General features: G+C 40.1%; 1 protein-coding gene across 4 annotated transcripts in view; it reads right to left on the bottom strand.

Annotated features, from left to right (window-relative positions):
- The window catches only part of LOC308370470 (NACHT, LRR and PYD domains-containing protein 3-like), a 49807-nt gene that overhangs the window by 12774 nt on the left and 10603 nt on the right, over positions 1 to 26430 (bottom strand). For 3 of the 4 annotated variants that reach the window (XR_013968777.1, XM_080845120.1, XM_080845121.1), the window contains exons 5-13: positions 25518 to 25634; positions 25190 to 25306; positions 23662 to 23787; positions 17154 to 18971; positions 14347 to 14523; positions 12758 to 12934; positions 12381 to 12557; positions 9742 to 9918; positions 6692 to 6868 (exon numbers count right to left, since the gene is read on the bottom strand). Coding sequence is in view for 3 of the 4 variants with exons in the window: in XM_080845120.1 (XP_080701246.1) it covers positions 6692 to 6868; positions 9742 to 9918; positions 12381 to 12557; positions 12758 to 12934; positions 14347 to 14523; positions 17154 to 18971; positions 23662 to 23787; positions 25190 to 25306; positions 25518 to 25634 (3063 nt within the window). In the remaining variant the exon portion in view is untranslated. Of the gene's footprint in view, positions 1 to 5522; positions 5620 to 6691; positions 6869 to 9741; positions 9919 to 12380; positions 12558 to 12757; positions 12935 to 14346; positions 14524 to 17153; positions 18972 to 23661; positions 23788 to 25189; positions 25307 to 25517; positions 25635 to 26430 lie in introns of those variants that run through there. The other variant, XM_080845122.1, reaches the window with a different exon arrangement.

The following is a 26430-nucleotide window of genomic DNA, read 5'->3' as shown; positions in this document are numbered from 1 at the left end:
AACACTGTAAGCTCAGCAAATATCAGACAAAGGTGAAAAGATGTTTCCAATACAGGTTACAATTCCATTTACAGTAAAATGTACAGATTTGTCAGTGTCGCCAGTGTTGACTGAGAGACCTGATGGATATTACGTACTGTATTGAAAATGGCATGGTCACCGATAATGTTTGCTTGAATTTCTCTGAGCCTGAAAGCATGTTTATGATCTCTTTATCTTGTTCTTGCGTGAATATGGGCCTGTCCTCCTTTCAAGTTTACTGTATTTGATACATTTGGTCTTCTTCTTCTTCTTTGAGCACATTTTCCTCCTGCTACAGGTCTTCTTCTTCCTCTACTTCCACCTTACAGTTACTCATCTGCTGCATTTCTATAGTGCTTAAACCTGTTTGTTGTGTCTACAATTAAGCAAGCATGTGTTTCGGCAATTAATGGCTGTGTTTATTTGACCGGCTCATAGGTGTGGTAACTTGACAGAGTGTTTTGGAATTGCAAGGAAGTGACCTCTTGATATACAGTACTGTGCAAAAGTTTTAGGCAGGTGTGAAAAAATGCTATGAACTAAGAATGCTTTGAAAAATGTAAACAATAAATGTTTATTTTGTATCCATTTACATGGTAAGACTGAGCACAGCAACAAGACACAACGTAGTTATACTGCATCAGCAGGGTCTCTCCCAGACAAAGATTTCAAAGCAGACAGGGGTTTCAAAATGTGCAGTTCAAGCTCTTTTGAAGAAGACGTTGAGGATCGTAGACGCAGTGGTCAGCCAAGGAAACTTAATGCAGCTGATGAAAAACACATCAAGCTTATTACAGTTTTTCACTATTGTTAAAAAGTATAAAGCGAAAATTCGGCACAATCTGCACAACCTTCACGTCATGTATCAATCGCTCGCCCCAAGTGGGAAATACTTAAGATTCCCTTATCTACATTAGAGTCTGATTTTCCTTGTGAACACACTGATGTCAATTACACATCACGTTGTTGTCAAAACAGTGTACACAAAGTTCTGTTGTTGCACACAATTTTCAAGTAAAATCTCAAAGCATCAACCTGCAAACCACAAATAGTCAAATCTCTAAACTTTCAGGTCTTTTGACCAATTTGCAGTGAGGACTGCACCATTAAAGTGTCTTGAGCCTCTGTTTTGTTGGATAAACTAATGAAAACTTTGAAAAGATCCACAACCAGAGAAGGAGAGGGGTAAGAGTGAGAGGAGGAAGAAGAGGAGGACAAGAAGGAGGAGGAGTAGGAGGTTGAAGAGTAGGAGGACAGAGAGAAGGAAGAGGAGGACAAGGAGGAGGAACAGAATGAGGACAAGGTGAAGAAGGAGGAGGATCAGGAGAAAGAAGAAGGAGAATGGTCATCTCTAATGAGATTTGGGCCGCTGTGGTAGACCATGTTTTCATGGTTTTTCATTAGAACCTTCAGGATGGAGAACAAGTACGAAATCTGTTTGCCTTGTGTACTGTAATACTGCATATCAATATAATATACGTAGTGTGCTCACAGTATTTGTATTTTGCAGGACTGAAAGAGAACCACACTGTGGAGGAAGAAAACACACTTTCAATATTTTTTGAAAGCAAAGTAGCATTTTCCAGGAGATATAAAGGGTTTTGCATTTTCAGTTAGTTGCTTTGGAATTTGTGTTTAGAGTTTTGAGAACGAGGCATGCTTTCAAAAAATGTGTGTAAGCAATTGAGAAAAACTATAAGCATTTTGTATACAATTTTATGTCAATACAGTCGGGTGGAACAGGAGACTAAAATTGTAAATATGGTTTGTGAGAACAACGGTATTGCTGTTTTATGTTTGACTATGAAAAATGTAGGCCTACACTGATACATTTTACAAAAGGAGAAAGGGCTCAATGAGTCATTGTCATTCATATGGTGTGTGTCGATGATTGTGTTTTCAATTTTGCACTTCTGTGTGCTGTAAATGCTTGGTAGTGTGCAGCTAATGCTTAGTTGTGTGTACTAAATGAATGTATGTGTGTGTGTTTTGAAAATATGGCTGTGTGTACCAAATGAAAACACGAGTTCCATTTTGTGAACAGTTAAGAGATTTGATAGCAAAGAGTCATCTTGCAAAGGGAGTGTCAGGTTTAGCATTTTGTGTGTGAGGTTTTCAATTTTCTGTGTGCAGTTTTGAGAAAGACGTTACTGTTTTGAAAAACGGGTTTTAGCAACAGTGAAAAACTGTAACCTTTGAAATCGGAAGATTTCAAGCAGTGGCATCAGCTCAGAACTGGCAGAAACCAGTGGTACCCAGGTACAGACATTTACTGTCCGGGGAAGTCTGGCCAGAAGTGGTCTTCATGGAAGAGTTGCAGCCAAAAAGCTCTACCCCGACAAGGAAACAAGGCCAAGTGACTGAACTAAGCACGAAAACATAGAAACTGGGGTGCAGAAACATGGCAGAAGGTGCTCTGGACTGATAAGTCAAAATTAGAAATATTTGGCTGTAGAAGAAGGCAGTTTGTTCGTCGAAGGGCTGGAGAGAGGTACAATAATGAGTGTCTGCAGGCAACAGGGAAGCATGGAAGAGGTTCCTTTCCAGTTTGGGGCTGCATTTCTGCAAGTGGAGTTGGAGATTTGGTCAGGATGAATGGTGTCCTCAATGCTGAGAAATACAGGCAGATACTAATCCATCATGCAATACCATCAGGGAGGCGTATGATTGGCTACAAATGTATTCTCCAGCAGGAACATAACCCCAAACATACAGCCAATGTCAATAAAAACTATCTTCAGCTTAAAGAAGAACAGAAAGTCCTGCAAGTGATGGTATGACCCCCACAGAGCCCTGATCTCTACATCATCGAGTCTGTCTGGGTTTTCATGAAGAGACAGAAGAATTTTAGGAAGCCTACATCCACAGAAGATCTGTGGTTAGTTCTCCAAGATGTCTGGAACAATTTACCAGCCGAGTTCCTTCAAAAACTGCGCAAGTGTATCTGGAAGAATTGATGCTATTTTGAAGGCAAAGGGTGGTCACACCAAATATTGATTTCATTTAGAATTTTCTGCTGTTCCTTCACTGCATTTTGTTAATTTATGAAGAATTGATGAAAATAAACTGTTAACACTTCCATTTTTGAAAGCATTCTTAGTTTACAGCATTTTTTCACACCTGCCTAAAACTTTTGCACAGTACTGTACGTCTGTGTCTAAAGCATAAAAGTGTGTTTAGTGCTTTGCAAATCACTTGTGTGTATGGTTTCGCAAAAAGTGTGATGTTTAAATGTGCTTATAGTTGTGCAGATCTGAGCTGTTGTTTTGCTCCTTGAGTGAAGGTTTTGATAATTGTGTTACACTTTTGATTTTAGTGTGTATCCAATTGTAAAAAACTGTAATCAATCCGTCAATCCTCTATCCCCCCACACACACTCAGGGATACAAACACACACACAGACACCCAAATTCTCAGGGATACACATACACACTGATAAACACACACACACACACACAGACACAAACTCAGGGATACACACACAGACACACACACACACACACTGATAAACACACACACAGACACACAGACACACACAGGGATACACCCCTAGATTGGTGGAAGTGCGCGGTCTTATGCGCCCCTCTGGTAGCGATAAAGAAAAAATGTGGCCCTCTCCAGCATTAAAGATGCCCATCCCTGCTCTATCTGATCATGGCCCAATAAGACTGAAATTGAATTTGGGTTTCGAGAGGCATTTTAAATACTGGAGATTAAATATCTCTTTTGCTAACAGACCTGATAACCCAAGAACAATTAAAACAAACTATAGAAGAATACTTTGCAATAAATGATAATGGAGCAGTATCCCCCTCCACCCTTTGGAATGGTGCTAAGGCGGTGCTGAGAGGGAAATGTATTGAAATAGCTGTTAAATTAAATAAACAGAGACTTGAAAAGGAGAAACAATTGGAAAGTGATTGGGACATGAGTAACTGGGGACAAAAATATATTGACACAACTACAGGAGTGTAGAACTGCTCTGGACGAATTACATACACGCAAAGCTGAGGGGGTGCTCAGATAAACAAACAAAAGATATTATGAGATGGGGAATCGAGCAAGCCGGCTACTTGCCTTCCAGTTGAGAAAGGAGCAGTCAAACCGTATTGTTACTACAATAAGGCATCCAACATCCTTAGCTGAGGTTTCACATCCAGTAGAAGTGGCAGAGGCATTCCAAACTTTTTACAAGAATCTTTATGATGCACCAGAGGAAGCACCAAGCATGGTGTAAATGAAGGGAATATTTAAAGTTCTTAATTTAGTAAAGCTATCAGATGCAGAGGCAGAGGAGTTGACAGCCCCAATTTTAGAAAGTGAAATAGAAGGAATAATCAGATATCGGAAAAATAACAGATCGCCAGGGACAGATGGTCTGCCTGGAGAGATTTACCTTTATGAAGGAGACCTTTCTGAAGGAGCTTGAGTCTAAGCTTGGTGGGCTCTTTGACTATGCATTACATGAAATTGACCCACCCTAGAGCTGGTCAGAGGCCATAATAACAGTCATACACAAGGAGGGGAAGGATCCACTGGAGTGTGGCGCCTATAGGCCAATTAGTCTGCTTGGAAGCGATGTAAAGATTCTTAGTTCTATACTGGCGAATAGAATGCAGAAACAACTAAGGAATTTAATCAATCCTGATCATACTGGGTTTATACCGGGCCGTCAAGGTGCAAATAATATTAGAAGAGTTCTACATTAACAACCAGTAGCAAGAGACTCTGTCCTTCCTTCAATGCTTCTCAGTCTTGATGCTGAGAAGGCGTTTGATAGGGTGGACTGGTCGCATTTAAATTATACTATGGAACAAATGGGATTTAATTTGACATTCATTAAATGGATTAACACTCTAAATAAAGACCCAATATCAAGAGTTAGAGTTAAGGGACACTGCTCTCAATTCTTCAAACTTAAGAAGGGGGTTCGGCAAGGAAATCCAGTGTCTCCTTTTTTGTTTGCACTGAGTTTTGAACCGCTGGCTGAGTTAATAAGGGCTAATGATCAAATTGAAGGTATAGCAGATAAGGGGGGCATGATGCATAAGATATCGTTGTTTGCAGATGATGTTCTTTTGTTTATAAGAAATCCCTTGTCATCTATACCAGCGGTTATGCAATGTCTGAGGAACTATGGAGAAGTTTCAGGACATAAAGTGAACGAGGGGAAATCGGAAGCAATGATGATTACAGGAAGCTGGCCTACACAACTGGACAGACTTAGATGGTCAAAGGGGGGCTTTAGGTACTTGGGGGTGATTTTGACTCCTATTTCTTCTCAATTATACAGCGCAAATTATGACAAAATTATTTCCCAGATCAAAAATGACCTGGAAAGATGGGAGATGCTTCCTCTTTCCTTGGTTGGGAGGGTAGAAACCATTAGGATGAATGTTCTGCCAAGGCTGTTATTTCTCTTCCTGTCTGCTTTCTTCCTACTGCTGTCCCGGTATCTACATTTAAGCATTTCATATGGCAGAACAAGAGGCAGAGAGTGAGACTCAAAGTACTTAGCTTAAATAAAGAGAAGGGCGGTTTATCATTGCCTAATTTCAGAAGTTATTACTGGGCAGCACAACTTAGAGAACTGGACTCCTGGATGAGATTGGATATGGAAACAAAATGGGTACATATAGAGCAAAGTTCAGTAAACACATCACTCTCAGCCCTCCCCTTTCTGACGACAAAAGCATTGTGTAAACTAAGAATACAAAATTAATGGGTTAAGTATACATTAAAGGTTTGGAAGAAAATAAGACAGGTATTAAATCTATCATTATCTGTCTCTAGGGCAACAAAAATACCTGCTTTTGTTTAAGTAGTCCAACCTGGAGAGAATTTAGTTGTAAACTAAGGATGAGATATTTTAAAACACCCTAAGTAATAGCTAAGTATGACAAGAAGTATTCCCCTCTCTGCTGGAGAGGTTGTGGTCTAATAGGGGACTTTTCACACATTTTCTGGGATTGCCCTGAATTGCAGAAGTTCTGGGAGGAGGAGAAGGGGGAGATACAGGAGACCTTGAACTTAGACAGTTCGATTGACCCACAGCAGTTGATTTTGGGAACTATGCCTTCAATGGGGATAGGGAAAACACACCATCCCATTCCACGGTCGCTCCCTCGGCTCGGCGCGGGGGTGTGCTCCCTGATACTATTAACTTCTAATATTTTCTAGAAAAACCCCTGTAATGTGTAGGCTATTTAATTCCATTTGTTAACCTTTCCTGCTGTCTTTCTCTGTTCGTATATAAAGATTGCAGGGGAGTAAAATGCTCCAGGGCCGAAGTATTACATGCTTTTAACTTCAGAGTTAGTTCCCTTTCCTTTCCGTCTGCTGCTGGTTAGTAAATAAATGCCCACTGTATTCTTTCTGAGCATTTATTCATCACCCTTCTCCCTCTCTAGCTCTACGACATCCACCCACCCTGTACGTGCTCCTCTTAAAGGAGCCGCACCATTTTACAACACGTTCTTTCAATGTGAATCATTTCATTTTAATGTGCTTATTGACTCCATCGGGCTCGGTTCGGTTCGGAAAAAAAGCTCTGTCTCATATAACCACCAATGGAAAAAACACCAACATACATACAATTAATTAAACAAAAAATACCTTTATACTATTAATATTTCACTTACCCACACATATTACATGAAATTATGCTTACTGTAGTTTCTCCAGTTTGCAGTTTTGATGAGAAAGAGCAGAACATAGATGTTTCACTCCTAAATCTCCCAGCAGCTTATTGCCCCCCAGGTCCAGCTGTGTGAGACTTGAGGAGTGTGAGGTCAGGGCAGAGGCCAGATAGGAACAGCTCTTCTCTCTCAGGTCACAGATGAACAGCCTGGGAGAAACATCATGATAAACCTGAATATTATTCATCAATCCTCTACCCCCCACACACACACTCAGGGAAACAAACAAACATACAGACACACACACTCTCAGGGATACACGTACACACTGATAAACACACACACACATAAACTCAGGGATACACACACACAAACACACATACACACTGATAAACACACACACTCAGGATTACATTTACACACTGATAAACACACAGACACTCAGGGATATAAACAAACATACATACACACGCACACACACACACACAAACACACACACAAAAACACAAACAAGCACTCTGGGATACATGCACACAAACACAGATATAGACAGACACATTGGGACGGACACACACACACACACACACACACACACACACACACACACACACACACACACACACACACACACACACACACACACACACACACACACACACACACACACACACACACATTGGGACACACACATTGGGACACCAAAACACACAAACTCAGGGATACAAACACACACATACCTAGGGGAACAAACTTACACACATCAACACACACACACTCAGGGATACAAAGCCACACACACATACAGACACATACACACACTCATGGATACACGCACACACGGATATGCACACACACTCAGGGATACACACACAAGCAGAGAGACCTGTGTGAAGTTGGCTCCGTCTCATTCAAAATATTAAAATAGCACTGCTGTTTGTATGTGCTAGGTATGTGCTGGTTTTTGTCGTAAAATTATCGTTTGTGCGGGTGTGGGTTTTGAGTATTCCAAAATTATATTTTCTGGCCTGTGACATCACTCACCCCCCGTACACGGCCAAATCTCATGAAAATAGTCCCAAAATTGTTTTGCTATTATGGTTTTAAAGATATTCCCGCTTTATTTTTCACATGTGACGTCACCCCCCTCAATGTCCAAATCTCATATAAATAGTCTCAATCTTTTGTGATACGTCTGTGCTGGTCTGGCTGTTAACATAAAAATGTGTGCTACTATAGTTTTTAAGTAATTATTAAAACTTTACTTTGCCCACTTGTTATGTAACCAGCCCCCTGCCAATGTCCAAATCGCGTAAAAAATGTATCTATTGTTTGTGCTACGTTTGTGCTGGTTTGTGCTGTCAAAAGAAATATTTGTGCTATTATGGTTTTAAATATATTACCGTTTTATTTTTCACACGTGACGTCACTCAGCCCCCTGTCAACATTCAAATCTCACAAAAATAGTTTAAATCGTTTGTGCTAAGTTTGTGCTGGTTTGTGCTGTCAAAAGAAATATTTGTGCTATTATGGTTTTAAATATATTACCGTTTTATTTTTCACACGTGACGTCACTCAGCCCCCTGTCAACATTCAAATCTCACAAAAATAGTTTAAATCGTTTGTGCTAAGTTTGTGCTGGTTTGTGCTGTCAAAAGAAATATTTGTGCTATTATGGTTTTAAATATATTACCGTTTTATTTTTCACATGTGCATTACCAGCCCCTGTCAACGTCCAAATCTCACTAAAATAGTCTCAATTGTTTGTGCTGGTTTGTGCTGTTAAAATAAATATTTATTCAACTATTGTCAGTTCTGTTTCCTTGAAGTTACAGATTTGGAAAAAATGAAAGAAATTAGTTCTAGGAATATTAAAGTTATCACACAGATATTGGAAGGAGACGAAAGTTCCATTATGATGAAGATCTTTAAATTGCTTGATGCCCGCATTGTACCATATAAGGAAGGCTTTATGCCACCAAAACATTTGGGTTGTGTTAGGATACTTTTCCTTGCTCTGGCAGGGTTATGATTCCAAATGAATGCTGAGATAACTCCATCCAATTTACGGAAAAAAGACTTCGGAATAAAAACACGAATACTCTGAAAGAGATATGTAAACTTTGGGAGAATAGACATTTTTATTGAATTAATTCGTCCTGCTACCGACAATGGACGTTGGGTCCAACGTTGTAAGAGCTGATCTACTTTTGTCATGAGAGGAGAAAAAGTTCTCTTTAAAGCAAAATGTGTCCTGTACATTAACTCCAAGGTAAGTATATTTAGAAGTTACTTTGAAAGGGAAGGTATTGAATGATAATGTACGTGCTCAGGGTCTGTGTAATCTTGTTACTCGTTGCGTTCTCGTAATTTCAGGTTAATAATGTTCATTGTATTTCTCTGTGTTCCGTATATATTCATTGTTTACTCGTGGTTCGGACCTCAGACTGGACAACGACTATTTTATTGCCTATGCCCTATTTGGATTATGTTGGCTTGTTTCTGGACTGCCTACATGTGTACAGTATCCTGCCAGTAAACGTTTGTTCTTTATTCAACCTCTGAGTTCTGAGTCGTGCATTTGAGTTCTGCACATCACCTTCAATTCGAAACAACTATAGTTTTTAAGTTAATTTTAAAGCTTTATTTTGCCCATGCATGACCTCACCAGCCCAGTGGCACAAAGTTACATAACAAGTGAGAAGAATATAGTTTTAACAATAACCTAAAAACCATAGTAGCACAAATGTTTATCTTAACAGCCAGACCAGCACAAACGTATCACAAACGATTCAGACTATATTTTATGAGATTTGGACATTGAGGGGGGTGACGTCACGTGTGAAAAATAAAACGGTTATATCTTTAAAACCATAATAGCAAAATAATTAATTTAACAGCACAAACCAGCACAAACGATAGAGACCAGTTTGACGCAATTTGAACGTTGAAGGGGGGGCTGAGTGACTCATAACCACCAAAGGAAAAACACCAACATACATATAATTAATTAATTCAACAAATAAATACCTGTTTACTATAAGTATTTCACCTACCCAAACATATTACATGAAATGATGCTTACTGTAGTTTTTCCAGTTTGCAGTTTTGATGAGAAAGAGCAGAACATAGAAGTTTCACTCCTGAATCTCCCAGCAGCTTATTGCGCCCCAGGTCCAGCTTTGTGAGACTTGAGGAGTGTGAGGTCAGGGCAGAGGCCAGATAGGAACAGCTCTTCTCTGTCAGGTTACAGTCAAACAGCCTGGGATAAACATAATGATACATCTGAATATGAATCAATCCGTCAATCCTCTATTCCCCCCCACACACACAAACATCAACACACACACACAGACACACATACACACTAATAAACACACACACAGCGACACAAACACACACACACACACATACCCAGGGGAACAAACTCACACACAAACACACACACACACACACACACACACACACACACACACACACACACACACAAACACAAACATGCACTCTGGGATACACACACAAACACAGATATACACAGACATATAGGGACACACACACACACACACACACACAAACACACAAACACACACAGAGGGACACCGAAACACACACAGTCAGGGATACAAACACACACACACATATCCAGGGGAACAAACTCACACACATCCACACGCACACACACACTCAGGGATACAAAACCACACACACACAGACACATACACACAATCATAGATGCACACACACACACACATACACACTAATAAACACACACACAGCGACACAAACACACACACACACATACCCAGGGGAACAAACTCACACACAAACACACACACACACACACAAACACACACACACACACACACACACAAACATGCACTCTGGGATACACACACAAACACAGATATACACAGACATATAGGGACACACACACACACACAAACACACACAGAGGGACACCGAAACACACACAGTCAGGGATACAAACACACACACACACATATCCAGGGGAACAAACTCACACACATCCACACGCACGCACACACTCAGGGATACAAAACCACACACACACAGACACATACACACAATCATGGATGCACACACACACACACATACACACACACACACATGGGTAGGGATGAGAATTGATAACATTTCAACGATTCCGATGCCTTATCGATTCCTGCTTACCGATTCATTATCTATTCTCTTGTCAATGTTATTGGGCAAGGGGTGAAAAAAAGAGCACAAACAGGTTTATTTACATTCATTTTCTTTTATTTATTTTTCTATAATGCTGCACACACCATATACAGTATGTATACATAAACATTTACATTTTTAAAATAACCAAAAACTAAATATAAAACTGAAATTCTTCTGTAGAAACTAAGATTAAAATAAAACTTACATAACTTAAATAAAATGTATTCTGTTTAATTTAAACATGTTCCTAGAAATTAAAATGTTCCTTCCTATTTTTAAAAGGGTAGGCCTGTTTGAACTGAGCTGCCAAAAATGAAACTAGCAGTGGCAAATACCATCAAGTCTGCAGCCATCAAATGTATGGATCATCAACCATTGTTTGCAGAAAAATAAGCATGTCTGCTTTCTCCGGGAGGATACAAGATCATTTTATTTTTCCCTGCCTCAAAGAAAGGATGGGCTAGAGGTGCACAAGACGTGCTAGTTGTAGCCTGTGACTAAGACAGACTATCAGCCTCTGAACCTGTCTGACTCTGAACGTCATCATCAGTTCAATTGGATGGAAATGGAGATTATTTATATAGTGAAAGCAGGTTAACACAATGAAACAAATGGCACTAACAAAATCGCCGAATTTGATTATCTGACATAAAGCCACATTGAAGGAACAGAGGGGAGGCAAACACTACCTCTGCCTCAATGAAAGGGGCTGAAAATTGAAAATTCTTTAGCTAAGTTAGCGTAGCTATGTCAGTTATATGACAGTGTCCAACATCGGGCATTCTGTTAAACAATTAAATGCTAAGTTTAATAATGGATCAATTTAGCTGATGATTTTAAATCCCATTATTAAACTTAACATTTAATTGTGGTTAACACGACAACCTGAACGTTTGCTGATAACACACGGCTTCTAATAATTAACACTGCTACGATAAAACATTTGTCAAAACTGGACTTTCAATCCAAACGTCAAGTGATCAATAATGGGAGATCAATGCCGGAGCTAAAATGTATGATTCAAACGAAGGGACAGAAGATAACTTGATCGACTACTCACATAAAGGCAAATCACTTCACACAGTGAGTGGTTGTGATCACTTTTGAGGAGTTTACCTTGGATAGTTAGAGATGAATGTTTGCTGCAGTCTGAAGAATCTATAAAAGGTCTCACGTGCGCAACGTACAAAGGGCCGTTAGCAGAACCATTAAAGAATTTGGCTGACGATTCCAAAGAATTGGTTCGCTGAGAATCGGTTCTAATAAAAGAACCGGTTCTCGATTCCCATCCCTACACATAGGGACACCCACACACACGCACACACACACACACTCAGGGATAAACACACGCAGAGAGATATATACAGCCTAGGTGCTCCTGAAGCTCTCTCTCATATAACCACAAAAGGAAAAAACACCAACATGCATACAATTAATTAGTTAATTCATTAAACAAAAAATACCTTTATACTATTAATATTTCAACAACCCACACATATAAGATTAAATTATGCTTACCATAGTTCCTCCAGTTTGCAGCTTTGATGAGAAAGAGCAGAACATAACAGTTCCACTCCTGAGTCTCCCAGCAGCTTATTGCTACCCAGGCTCAGCTGCGTGAGACTTGAGGAGTGTGAGGTCAGGGCAGAGGCCAGATAGGAGCAGCTCTTCTCTGTCAGGTTACAGTCCATCAGCCTTGGAGAAACATCATGATATATCTGAATATTAATCATCAATCCTCTAATCCCCCCCCAACACACACACACACATACTAGATGCTCCTGAAGCTCACCAAAGGAACTAACACCATCATAAATACAAGTAATTTAACTTAAAATACCTTAATACCATTAGTATTTCACCTCCCCACACATATAGCATGAAATTATGCTTACTGTAGTTTCTCCAGTTTGCAGTTTTGATGAGAAAGAGCAGAACATAGAAGTCTCACTCCTGAGTCTCCCAGCAGCCTATTGTTACTCAGTTGCAGCTGTGTGAGACTTGAGGAGTGTGAGGTCAGGGCAGAGGCCAGATAGGAACAGCTCTTCTCTGACAGGTCACAATAACTTAGCCTGGGAGAAACATCATGAGACATCAGCATATTAATCATCTAGCCCATGGGTCGGGAACCTATGGCTCGCGAGCCACCACTGGCTCTTTTGCTGACGGCTGGGGCTCTTGGACGAAATGGGTTGGAGAAAAAAAACGTGGAATCAAGGGATCAGCCTAGGCCTAGTAGAAGGCTTAAATAACAGTCAATACTAGTTATATTAAAATGACAAGGCTTCGTGGCGAATACGTAGGTCTATCTGAGTTATTTAATTTAACTTTCCACCTCACTTGACTCCGTAACCATAGCCTGCATAATATTGTTACATTCGCGCCTGGTTGCCATGCCAATATCTAACAAAATCACAGATTTCCCTACATTTCCGTCAACGAGAAAACTTCCATTGTTAAAGTTGATAGGCTAGAGAAAAATATCGAAAAGGAAAAAAAACATATTGTGCATCCCTGGTGTTTCTATCGGCGATTTCGAAATAGAAGTTGCCGACTTGACCTCGTCTGGCATCTGGGTGGGCAAGTTAACTTCAAATCAGTGAACGATCAGTTGGAAGGAATCGCACGTCAGCGAGCACAGCTTGCGAGCAAACACAAGTGGACTGACATGGGAAAGCTTCCATCTCAAGACGAACTGCTTCTAATAACTTGGAATGAACTGCCCATTACATAACGCACATTGCAATATGTTAGTATTGCCGTGTTACCCATGTTCGGTTCCACTTATGCATGCGAGAAATCTTTCTCACATATGAAAAATATAAAGACGAACCTGCGCTCGCGTTTAAACGATGAAAGCCTCAATGCTTGCATGAAGCTTCACCTCACTGAATATGTGCCAGACTACAAGGCCATCAGCAAGTCTATGCAGCACCAGAAGTCGCATTTATCTCTGGTAGGCCTAATGTTCAATTTCGAGTGTTGTGTTGTCAACGTTGTTAACTTCATGTCGTTGTTACGCTGTAACGTTGTTAACTTCTGTCATTTCCCAAAGCCATTTACATTTTAAGTTACTAGTACAATAACTTTTAAAACTAGTAGAAAATTAATTTTAAAAACTCTGTTGAATAAAAGTAACTGTTAGTTAAATGTCCAAACCCCTTCTTGTAACGGTCTTTTTGTGGCTCTTCTGAGATAAAAAAAAAAAAAAATGGTAAAAGTGGCTCTCCAGGCAAAAAAGGTTCCCGACCCCTGATCTAGCCTATATCCCCGCACACACACACACCACACACACACACACACACACACACACACACACACACACACACACACACACACACACACACTAGATTATCCTAAAGCTCACCAAAGGAACTAACACCAAAATAAACACAATTCATTTACAATTCAACTAAAAATACCCCCCCCCCCCCCATACACACACACACACACATACACACACATTACATGAAAGTATGCTTACTGTAGTTCCTCCAGTTTGCAGTTTTGATGAGAAAGAGCGGAACATAAAAGTTCCAGTCCTGAGTCTCCCAGCAGCTTATTGCCCCCCAGCTCCAGCTGTGTGAGACTTGAGGAGTGTGAGGTCAGGGCAGAGGCCAGATGGGAACAGCTCTTCTCTGTCAGGTTAGAGTTAAACAGCCTGGGAGAAACATCACGATACATCTGAATATGAATCATCAATCCTCTATCCCCCAACACACACTCAGGGATACAAATACACACGGATACACAAACACACTGATAACACACATACACACAGGGACACCTATATGAGCCATTCTACTGAATTGGTGCAAAGTCAGGTCAGAAATATTTTTAATTTGTTTATGCTTTATTCCCAAAACATTGTCCGTATGTATATTGTACCGTATCTAAAGTACACATATCAAGTAAAAGAACAGTCCATTTTTATATTGTATTTTCAGAATGTGTTGGAATGTTTTTCCTCTTCCAAAAATTGTCACTACCGAAACATCACATTTACTATAGTAAAAAAGTATTATAATTGGCTGTTCAGATTGTGTTTCCTTCCCTTCTCTAAAGAGTATTTTTACAAATATTTCTTGAAGGTTTTCACAATGAAATCCATAAAAATTTAATTTTTACCAAATTTTCAAGTTCAATTTATACAATTCATCAAAATCTAAGTGCAATATTTCTTTGTAAAATGATATTGATTCCAGAGTTGTTGATTGATGAAATTGAACATACATTAATCCAATCAGTATCATAACATTTTAGTTGATTACTGAATATACTTATTTTTTTACAAAACATCCAGTGTTTCGGAAGTGCTGCACTGTTTTGGTAGTGACTGCACTGTTGGATGGATGTTCATTTCTCTCCTAAAATCTTCCAAAAGGTGCTCCGGCCCCCCTTTAGTCCACACAACACATTTATTTAAAAATGATGGGATTGAACTACTTACCATGTCATTTTGTCACTACTGAAATCATCAGGTCACTACCATATGTTTCGGTAGTGACTGTTTCGGTAGTGACAATTCTAGCTAACTTTAAGCATAAATAAAGAATTCTAGCAAGCACACAGCTTGCAAACAAATCTTTTGAAGAGGTGTACACACATACAAATATAAGATTTTGCATGAAACCCCAAAAGGTTTACTTAATTGAAGAAAACATGGGTTTCGGTAGTGACAATTCTTAAGGTTACACGTCGATTTTCAGACTTTGGAACACATTTATATAAAAACTATGGGATCTAGCTACTTACCATTCAACCATGAGGGACAGGGATGCAGTGTCACTGCATGGTCAAAAATGCAGGGTCGTGGCTAAAACAAAGGCTCAGCCAATGGACTAAAACTCTTGTGTTTCGGTAGTGACGTGAAAACTGGGGACATGATTTTTTTAGTATAGTTTATTTATTTAAAAATTAAACCCACACTAAATCTAAATATTCCAAGTATGTATATATTTGTATATATTTAGCTTATCACTATCTCATTTAATGCATTGGGTTTATATAGACCATAACATTTTCTTAGTAAATATCTATGCCTAAATACCTAATTGTTTTGTAAATAGTTTTATTGTTGAGGGACTGCATATTACACGAATTCGGTATAATGGCCCATATATACTTTATACGTACGTGTATATGAGACAGAGCTTCAGAAGCATCTAGGCTATATATATATATATATATATATATATATATATTAGAGCTGTGAAAAATAATGCGTTAACCCGTTATGATTAATTTACAGGATTAATCCGTTAATTTTTTTTAACTAATTTAACGCATGTGCCGAATGAGCTTCCAATAAACCCACAATAGACCGTTCGCAAAACTCCTCCCTTGAACGGCCCTCGTCCAATCCTACCTGAGCAACCTCTACTAATTTATAAAAAAAACTCTTCTACCTGCTGCATTCTCTGGACCAATCACAAAGCGAGTTAAAGGATTATAGTAATACGGAGGAATTAATTCAGCTCGGGGTCTGGTCAGAAGAGCGGTATTTCTTTTTTTGTTCCTGTTTTTCACACGACAATGCATTACTATTTTTATTATTATTTTGAAGAGGATTGTTTTTCTAGGGATAACGTTTACGCACGGAATTTTGGCTTTATTCTAAAGGTAATCGAGGAGGCAGGCCGACACTATGTTTGAATTTCAGGCTGTAAGGCAACAAAGGGTGTACATTTTGAACTGTGTGTAGACTTCAGCCGGCCATTGTATATGCCCGTGTCCTTTGTGCTTTTGTATTTTTTCAAATAGATATTTAACTTTTATTTCCTCGACTCTGTGTTTTTTTTTGCCATTGATATGTTTAACATCTCACCGTCTGAGGTCATTTTTTGGAGACTTTGCTGCGGGAGTGTCTTCTTTTTGTTTGTCCCTGATTAACTGGCCATTTATAAATGTTTATAAGATATAGATAGTGCCCGCTTTAGATCAATGTGGTGATGTGCCGTCTACTGACAACCAGGGAACTCCATCTAACTTGTCTCTCTCACTCACACACACACACACACACACACACACACAGTATGTTACCAAGCTGATGTGGATGTTGTGACCACTGACACCAGCTCACACACACTCAACAGAGACCTTCAATCCATATTCTGCTGTTGGCAGGGAGACTGATCAGGAGTGTTTGCTCTACTCAGGTGAGTACAAATTTGGTTTATAGACGTAGTTTAGTTACCATATTGATGATTTGCCATCTACTGAAAAACTTTCAGAGAAATCTCTCACACACATGCAAGCTAACTCAATCCCCCCACACAGTATTTTACTCACTTAGCTGATGTGGAAGATATGACGATTGGCACCAGCTTCTGCAGAACTTCATCGGGACTGAGGAGTTCAGTCAGGTCTTCCTCCGGTGTCTTTATGTACTTCTGCAGGTCAAACTCATCCAGCTGCTCCTCTGAAATCTGAAACCCAAATCTGCTAGTCTTCCACTTTTCTGGTAAGAGTATGTCCACATACAGAGTTCTTGAGCTCCTGTCAATGACCTCCACGACAGCATGGTGATTCAGCTCATTCAGACAGTAGAACAGGTTGATCTTTCTGTCTGAATCATCATCTTTGACTCTGATCATCTGTTTAACATACTGGACTGTTTGCTCTGAGCTCTGCGACTGGCTTCTTGTCTGGGGCAGAGGGTGTCTTAAAAGATTCTGATTGGACTCCAGTGAGAGGCCCAGAAGGAAGCGGAGGAAAAGGTCCAGGTGGCCGTTCTTAATCTGTAAGGCCAGATGCACAGCAGTTTTGTGCAGGTCATGAAGTGTTGCAGCTCTGAACAGAGCAGAGAGGTGAGTGGTTTGCTGTTGGTCAGGCATATTTTTCTCTCTGTTGCTAAAGCAGAGGAACACATATAAAGCTGCAAGAAACTCCTGAATGCTCAGATGCACAAAGCTGTACACCTTTCCATGGTTCAGCCCAGCCTCCTCTCTGAATATCTGAGTACACACTCCTGAGTACACTGATGCTTCTGTGACATCAATACCACACTCTCTCAGGTCTGCCTCATAGAAGATCAGATTGCCCTTCTCTAGCTGTTGGAAAGACAGTTTCCCCAGTTTAAAAATCATCTCCTCACCGATCTCTTTTCTCACTGTGTACTTTTCATTTGTTATGGTTGTCTGAATGTTCAGGAAGTGTGTGTACATTTGAGTTAGAGTCCTTGGCATTTCTACTTTCTCAGATTCATCTGAAGTTCTCTCCACAACCGTGGCGGTTATCCAGGAGAAGACTGGAATGTGGCACATGATGTAGAGGCTCCTGGATGATTGCAGGTGTGTGATAGTTCTGCTGGCCAGGTTCTCATCACTGATTTTCTTCCTGAAGTACTCCTCTTTCTGTGGGTTGCTGAATCCCCTTATTTCTGTCACCTGGTCCACACACGTCGGTGGAATCTGATTTGCTGCTGCTGGTCGGGTGGTGATCCAGAGGAGAGCAGAGGGAAGCAGATTCCCTTTGATGAGGTTTGTCAGCAGCACGTCCACTGAGGCTGGCTCTGTCACATCACAACACATTGGGTTGGAGTCGAAATCTAGAGGAAGTCGACACTCATCTAGTCCATCAAAGACGAACATTACTCTGTGCGTTGAATTAGTGAAAATTGCTTGATTTCCTATTTCTGGGTAGAAGTGCTGAATGAAATCCACCAGACTGAGTTTTTGCTCCTTCATCAGGTTCAGCTCTCGGAAAGGAAGAGGATATATGAAGTGAACATCCTGATAGGCTTTTCCTTCAGCCCAGTCAAGAATGAACTTCTGCACAGAGACTGTTTTTCCAATGCCAGCCACTCCCTTAGTCAGCACTCTTCTGATGAGCTTGTCTTGTCCAGATAAAGGTGTAAAGATGTCATTCCAGTTGATTGGTCTGCCTTGTGCTGCTTCTCTCCAGGAGGCTCTCTCTATCTGTCTGACCTCATGTTCATCATTGACCTCTCCTCTCCCCCCCTCTGTGATGTAGAGCTCTGTGTAGATCTTACTGAGGGGTGTGGGGTTTCCCTGCTTTGTGATTCCCTCAATCAGACACTGAAACTTCTTCTGAAGATGGGATTTGTGGAACTGCTGCATTTCAACATTTACTGAACAAGGTTGGTCTCTGTGTGAAAAGAAGAACAACTTTTAAATAACTTACTAAATTGTCAGTTTGCACAGCACTATCAGTCAAGCAGGAATGTAGTCTATATAACTATCACTCTGTCTGAAGAGTTTACCCCTAATCAAGTCTGTCTAACTGCCACTCTGTCTGAAGAGTTTACCCCTAATCTAGTCTGTATAACTGCCACTCTGTCTGAAGAGTTTCCCCCTAATGTAGTCTATATAACTGCCACTCTGTTTAGGCTCTGGGCTCTGTTAAGCGCCTAGAGGCAATTGTATTGTTATGGCGCTATACAAATTAAATTGAATTGAATTGTCTGAAGAGTTTCCCCTAATGTAGTCTATATAACTGCCACTCTGTCTGAAGAGTTTCCCACTAATGTAGTCTATATTACTGTTTGTCTGAAGAGTTTCCCCCTAATGTAGTCATATTATTAAACTTTATTACAGGCTCTAGGACCATATGGAAGATGCACAATACATATAATCAATACATTACATATAAATATACGTAAATACAATCCTAAATACATATAAGTACACAAGGAAAGAAGGGCTAGAAAAGTCACTTATGCCAGTGTTCCCAGATCTTAGATGTGTACTTGACAGAGCTGCAGCCAGGGTCTGTCATCAGATCAGTGTTCGAATTACGTGGGAGCCAGAGGGAGCCGAGCTCCCATAGAGTGAGGACTAGCTCCCATGAAAGCAACAAAGTCAAAAATCTGAGGGGGTCTGCCATACGTGGCATTGTAATTTAATGTTAACCCTGTGTGGTTTCTTACCATTCAAGACGTTGAATTAAAATAGGATACCATACCACGGGACATAGCCAGACCGTAGCCTACCTTATGCTCATGAAGGCAGCATGACTCACTTCACCACCACACCACTAGGCTAGAGCCAACCGTATAGTAGATACGATCAATTTGACAGGTCATAAAGTCCGAAGAAGTCTTGTGCTTTTAGCTTAACGTGCTTTTGAGATAAATACATCTACAGTAAACATCATGGTAGGACAATGGCTTTTTTCATTTCTGCCAGATGCATTTTCCTTGTGTTCAAGTTTAAGACGACGGCATGTGTATGTCGTCTTCAAATTAGTTACTTGCATTGCAAATGACAAGACCAGTGGCATTTCTAGCCCTATTAGATCGTCAAATTCACACGTAACAACCGATTTAGTGAACTTAATTTGTAATTTTTTTAGAGTACGAAATAAAATAGACTCAAGTAGCACAGCCTGTTTGAGACTGTGGTGTCAAGCGCCCTGCTCTGTTTGGTCGTGAGTAAGTGAGCCACGCGAGCCCGCAGACAGACGGTGATAGCTTCCATAATCAGCTGCTGGATATAACAATAGCTCCGCCAACTATAACTAGCTAGTGAACTCTAGCTTACAACGTTTACCTACTCACTTGAGCTGCAAATCCCTACCATGCTACAGTATAATTAGCACCTATCTCAGCAGATATCTTTAATGTTTATTTTTGTGCCATATTTTATATCTAAATTAGTTAATTTCTCTTCCTAAAACCCAATAGACTAGAGGACACTATTTAAAGGGATATTTTCAGAAAAAAAATCTGACAGAGTCCCCCTTAGAGACAAAAAGATAATTCGAACCCTGTAAGGTTCCTCAGCAAGGCCATAAAGGGGGTTAGACCCATATTACAGAACAGCTGACTGGCTCTAGTACTCCTGGGTTTCTTCAGGAGTATCCTAAGACAGTCATTATAGGCTACTTTCAATTTACGGACGCTCTCCTTCTTGTAATTCACCCAGAGTGGAGCTGTATAGAGGGGTGCAGTAGGCTCTAAACAAATACATTTTTACATATGTAAATCATAAATCATATGTACAGTTTTGGAATTTTCTAACCAACATGTTAGCTTGGACATAGAGCAATCTCCTCTGTCTAAACATGTCAGTATCATCCTCCAACGTGTTTGTGATAATGTATTTGGTACTATTGGACACCCCCAGAGCTTGCCCAGAAAAATGAAAGGCAGGAAACTTAATATCCATGTCCTCTTTAGTTCTACAGACCATTACCACGCTCTTCTTGGCATTATATTTAACATCAAAATCAACCCCATAATTAGTGCAGATGTTAAGCAGCTGTTGAAACCCACCTGTACTCGGGATAGTAAAGCTAGGTCGTCTGCATACATAAAGTGGTTGACCAGGGAATCACCTATCATACAACCTGTACTGCATTCCCCCAGCTGCCTGGAAAGGTCGTCCATAAAGATATTGAAAAGGGCTGGGGATAATGTACCCCCCTGCCGGACCCCGTTTCCAACATTAAAAGAGGTAGATAAGATGTTCCCCCATCTTACACTCATGCTCTGGTTACCAGTAAGCTAGGATGCGTACTAAGATACTGGGCACACCCCGAAGCTTGAGCTTATTAAACAGTTTAAAGTGGTGGACGCGGTTAAATGCTTTGGATTCATCAATAAACCCTATAGGCATAGTAGATCCCTGCCTTCTATATGTGTCTATTGCTTCTTTCAGAGCATAAATACATAGGTCAGTACTATGCTTGGGCTTAAAGCCAAACTGATTGTCAGTGGTGGTTATGAATTAACTTATCCTGTCAAGGATTAATCTTTCTAGCACTTTGGAGAGAATGCTGGCAAGTGCTATGGGTCTATAGTTATCAATACTTCCAATTTTACCAGCCTTATCTTTGATAACTGGGACTACTGATATCATGGATTCTGGCAATATGCCATGGGTCACCATTCCAGTAAAGCACATAGACAATAGCACTGCCAACCTGGGCCCAGCCAACTTAAGGTGCTCTGCAGTGATGTTGTCCAGGCCACTAGCTTTTTTGTCTGCAAGTTGCCCTATGGCACTAAGTACATCATTGGGGATAAAACAAATACTTTCTTGATCTATTTTGCCAATATGATAAGGCTCATATTTAATACAATTAAACAGCTCTACATAATGCTGCCTCCATAGGTCAGCAATTGCCACTACATCAGTTACCCCCTCTATACTGCTTGGAAGAGATGCTTTAGCCCTATTAAGGGTTTTTACCTCCTTCCAGAAGCTAGTGATGTCATTTTTTGGCATATTATCAGCCATAGAGTGAGCACTCAGCACTTGCTCTTGTTTGTTTGTATAGCGCAGAGCATATTTATACTTAGCATTCATTTTCTTTTTATAATCAAGGTCAGGTATATAGGTGCATACGATAGAACTAGCACTCTGTCTGAAGAGTTTCCCCCTATTCTAGTCTGTATAACTGCCACTCTGTCTGAAGAGTTTTATACAAACTACCCTCAGCACTGTGCTCTTCTCTCATGTGATTGCTGATTAATTGACTTGTTTCATATTTCCTCTGCAGTCGTTCTCTCTCACTCTCACTACATTTCACCTGCTGACACAGGAGGGCTGCTGGATTTGTGCTTGTCCCTCCTTATTATTACTATGTCACTTTACTGACTTGTTCCTCCTCTGAACAGAAAAATACACACACATTCACACACACACACACACCTCAGGATGTTCGTGTTTACCAAGTTATGTGCAAATGTATACAAATGATCTTGAATTGATCCTTCTGATGTGGTCAGTAGTGTGATCATGGTTTCATTCTGAAGTACCTGCTATATGCATAGCAATGGGTCTTCATTTAAGCAATAAGCCCCAAGAGGCCGTGCTTTGCGCTGATTTTAGAACAGGTAAGGGAGTTGTTAGGCACGACGCGAAGCGGAGTGCCGTTAAACCCCCTTACCTGTTCTAAAATCAGCGCAAAGCACGGACTCGCGGGGCTTATTGCTTTTCTAAACCTGTTACTACACATATTTTATATGGTTTCATAAATAAAGACAATTCAATTTAAGAAACAATAGTTTAATGATAAACCGTCATTCTTCCGCCACTAAAAATTATAGTTCCTAAATAAATCGTTGCCACGCAACCCTTGAAGCAACACAACAGCCAGATGGAACACTGGGTATGAAATGCGCTATATGAATGCCTTGCCATTCGCTGCGCAGTAATATGGAATGTAATCAGGTCAAATTGTAAGGTAATGCTGGATTTTACAACGGCTTTTAGCCAATCACAATCAAGGATTTGAACAATCAGGTTTAGAAGTACAAAACTAGGCACTTTAGAGTATGTGGGCACTCTTTCTTCTTCTTCTTCTTCTCTTTCTGCTGCAGTTTCTCCTCTCCTGTCTTTGAGTGTTAGGATCTTCTCTTATTATTGTTTATTATATTACTAAACTGATCATCAATAACCTTTCATATAACTCCTTGTGTGTTGTGCCATGACATCAAACAATTGTCTCATACACTGCTTGGCAATACTGTAGGTCCTTTACTAATTTAATTGAGTCAGATTAATTGAATTTTCTGTAATATTTACCACTCTCAGGCCTTTTTATGTCCCATGGAGTTCAGACATGTATAAACCTTCCAGCCTAGTGTTTTTCTCTCGTTAGAAACATTTCTCGCAAGATACCTGATTTTCACCGCAGGATTAATAACGTCTATATCTATCTAGTTTGGTTGCCATTAGCATGTAGATACTATATACTAAAAAAAATCTTGAACCACCCATCTCATATAAATATCAAGCTTAAAAGACAAGTCAAACACCTTTGGTACACTTGTATACTTCAGGTGTACTTTAAATGACTGTATGGACCTATAGTCCTCAATACTACTCACCCCTGACAAGCAGGGACACTTCCTTCTGCAAAGCGGGATGGAAGATCCATGGGCTGGTCACTCTTCATGGACACACAACTCGGTAGGGTAGAGTGAGATCTCTTTGATCTTTTCTGCTGGATGGAGCTGTATTTCACACACACACACACACACACACACACACACACACACACACACACACACACACACACACACACACACACACACACACACACACACACACACACACACACACACACACACACACACACACACACACACACACACACACACACACACACACACACAGACACACAGACACTTAGTTATCAGTAATGTAAAATACAAAAAACACAATGGTCAAAATGACCCAAATCCAATTTTGTCTGCAATACTCTGCCATAACATGTTATGCTATTTCAGGGAATTGGAGTCTATTGATTCAAAATAATTCAAGGAGGAAATATAGATTTGATTTAAAATATTTCCACAGTGTAATTTTGAAGATCTTTCTTTAACTCTATTAATTTACTTAGGAAGTCATTTTGATTTGAACAGAAAAGTCAGAGATGACAAGTCCGCCTCTGGTCGGTGTCATACTGCCACCTTCTGAAAATATGGTGGTACTGGAATGATCACTGTCAGTAGACAATGGGTTGACGGGCAGACAATCTGTTTCCACGGAAGTAATATTAGTTAATAATTGGTTAAAACCAGTCACCTGCCCGAAAGGGAGAAATTATCTGTTCCGACTGAAGTAATATGAATTAATGATGGGTTAATACTACTACCTTTACTTTTCATTCTTTTATTACAGTTAATCGGCTTCATACACAACTGGCTTCTAAATCAAACTCATACACGGTGTCAAATAACATGTCAATAGTTACAAACTAGCGTAAGTAAACTAAGTGTTAGGTTGTGTTAGGTTGGTAGTCAAACTATTGCCATTTCGGCTTTGCTGTTTATTTGACATGGGGTTTCATTTTGGCAACACGTCACTTACCTTGAACGTCAAAGCTACCTACTGCTCATATCATGAAGTGTCTGCACTTACTGGCCATAACATTATGTGCAATGCAAAATATACAAAACTAAATGCAATCGTTTAAAAAATCAGGCAATCGACACTGCTAATCAACGAAAAAGTAAAGGTCCTGTGTGGCCAATCATTTCTTAATATTACTTCTGAGGAAACAGATTGTTTCTCTGTTAGGGTCAGGTGACTGGTCTTAACCAATCATTAGTATTCTTTCTGGGTATACCGATCGTTTACCCTTCTACCCATAATCTACCAAAAATACCACTACAACGTTTTTTTTAAATCCTACAAAATATACTGAAATGGTTCTCAAGATAAGTTCTGGGACTTCACCCTTAGGGGGGCTTAGGCTTGTGACAATGTGGAGTTCAACATTACTGTCTACTTTACAGGTTTATAAATGTAATGATTACTTTTCAGGGCTGAAGCCCAAATACAAATATCTAGACCTTCAATTGACTGTATAGATGATTGTATTTCCTGTGTAAAGTCCTCATTACTACTCACCTCTGACCAGCAGGAACACCTCCTTCTGCTAAGCAGGGTGGATGATTCATGGACTGGTCACTCTTCATGGACACACAGGTGGGGGTAGGAGAGAGTGATCTCTTTCGCTTGATGGAGCTGTATTTCACACATACACACAAACGCACACACACACCACACACCAACACAACGTTACCAGAAGTATAGGTAAAAAAAAAAAAAAAAAAAAAAGAATCACTTCGGTCAAAATGACCCAAGTCCTAATTCTGTCTGCAATACATTGCCATAACATGTCACTTGACTGTATAGATGATTGTATTTCCTGTGGAAAGTCCTCATTACTACTCACCTCTGACCAGCAGGAACACTTCCATCTGCAAAGTTAACTATATGTTCCCTGGACTGGTCACTCTTCATGGACACACAGCTTGGTACGGGAGAGTGTGATCTCTTCTGCTGGATGGGGCTATATTTGACACAAACAAACACACACACAAACCAACGCACGCACGCACGCACGCACACACACACACGCACACACGCACACACGCACGCACACACGCACACACACACACACACGCACACACGCACACACGCACACACACACACAAACACAAACACACATATTCTGATTATTGATAGGTTTTTTTTCTCCAGGAATTATGATAGTTCTTTCAGGATTATTATTTTCTCCATGCATTCACTTGTCACTTTTCTATTTTGTTTCTTGATTGCTATGTGACAGTGGAGATTCTACATTAGGGGCAGGGGGGGGCACTTCCCCACCAGATCCAGATGGCGTTGTTGTGCAGAAAGCTTAAGCTTGTTACTTAAGCTTATGTATTCAGTCATTATTCAATGGTATACTAAAAATCCATGTGAAAAAATGACTTCTCACTGTTCTCAGGTCAAATATTTATATGAGACTAAAATGCGATTAATTTCGATTAATTCATTACAAAGCCTCTAATTAATTTGATTAAATTTTTTTATCGAGTCCCGGCCCTAAAATATATATACAGTATGTATATATATATTTTGAATGCAAAGTAGAGTGAATATGTGTGTGAATAAAGTCACAAGCATTTTGTCTTGTTTTGGAGTAATTTGATTTGTGTGTATTTCTTGTCTGTGAAATGCTGCTCTTCACTGTCCCTCCCTTTCCGGTGGGGCAACGGCCCACGCTGCCCCACTGTTACCATGGAAACACCAATGAGCGTGAAACACACAGGCGAAAGTTAACATTGAGCGGTAGGGCACTT

Source organism: Sprattus sprattus (assembly GCF_963457725.1).
Source record: "Sprattus sprattus genome assembly, chromosome: 9".
NCBI lineage: Eukaryota > Metazoa > Chordata > Actinopteri > Clupeiformes > Clupeidae > Sprattus > Sprattus sprattus.
Note: the sequence above shows the minus strand (reverse complement) of the source record. Positions and strands in the feature narration are given on the sequence as shown.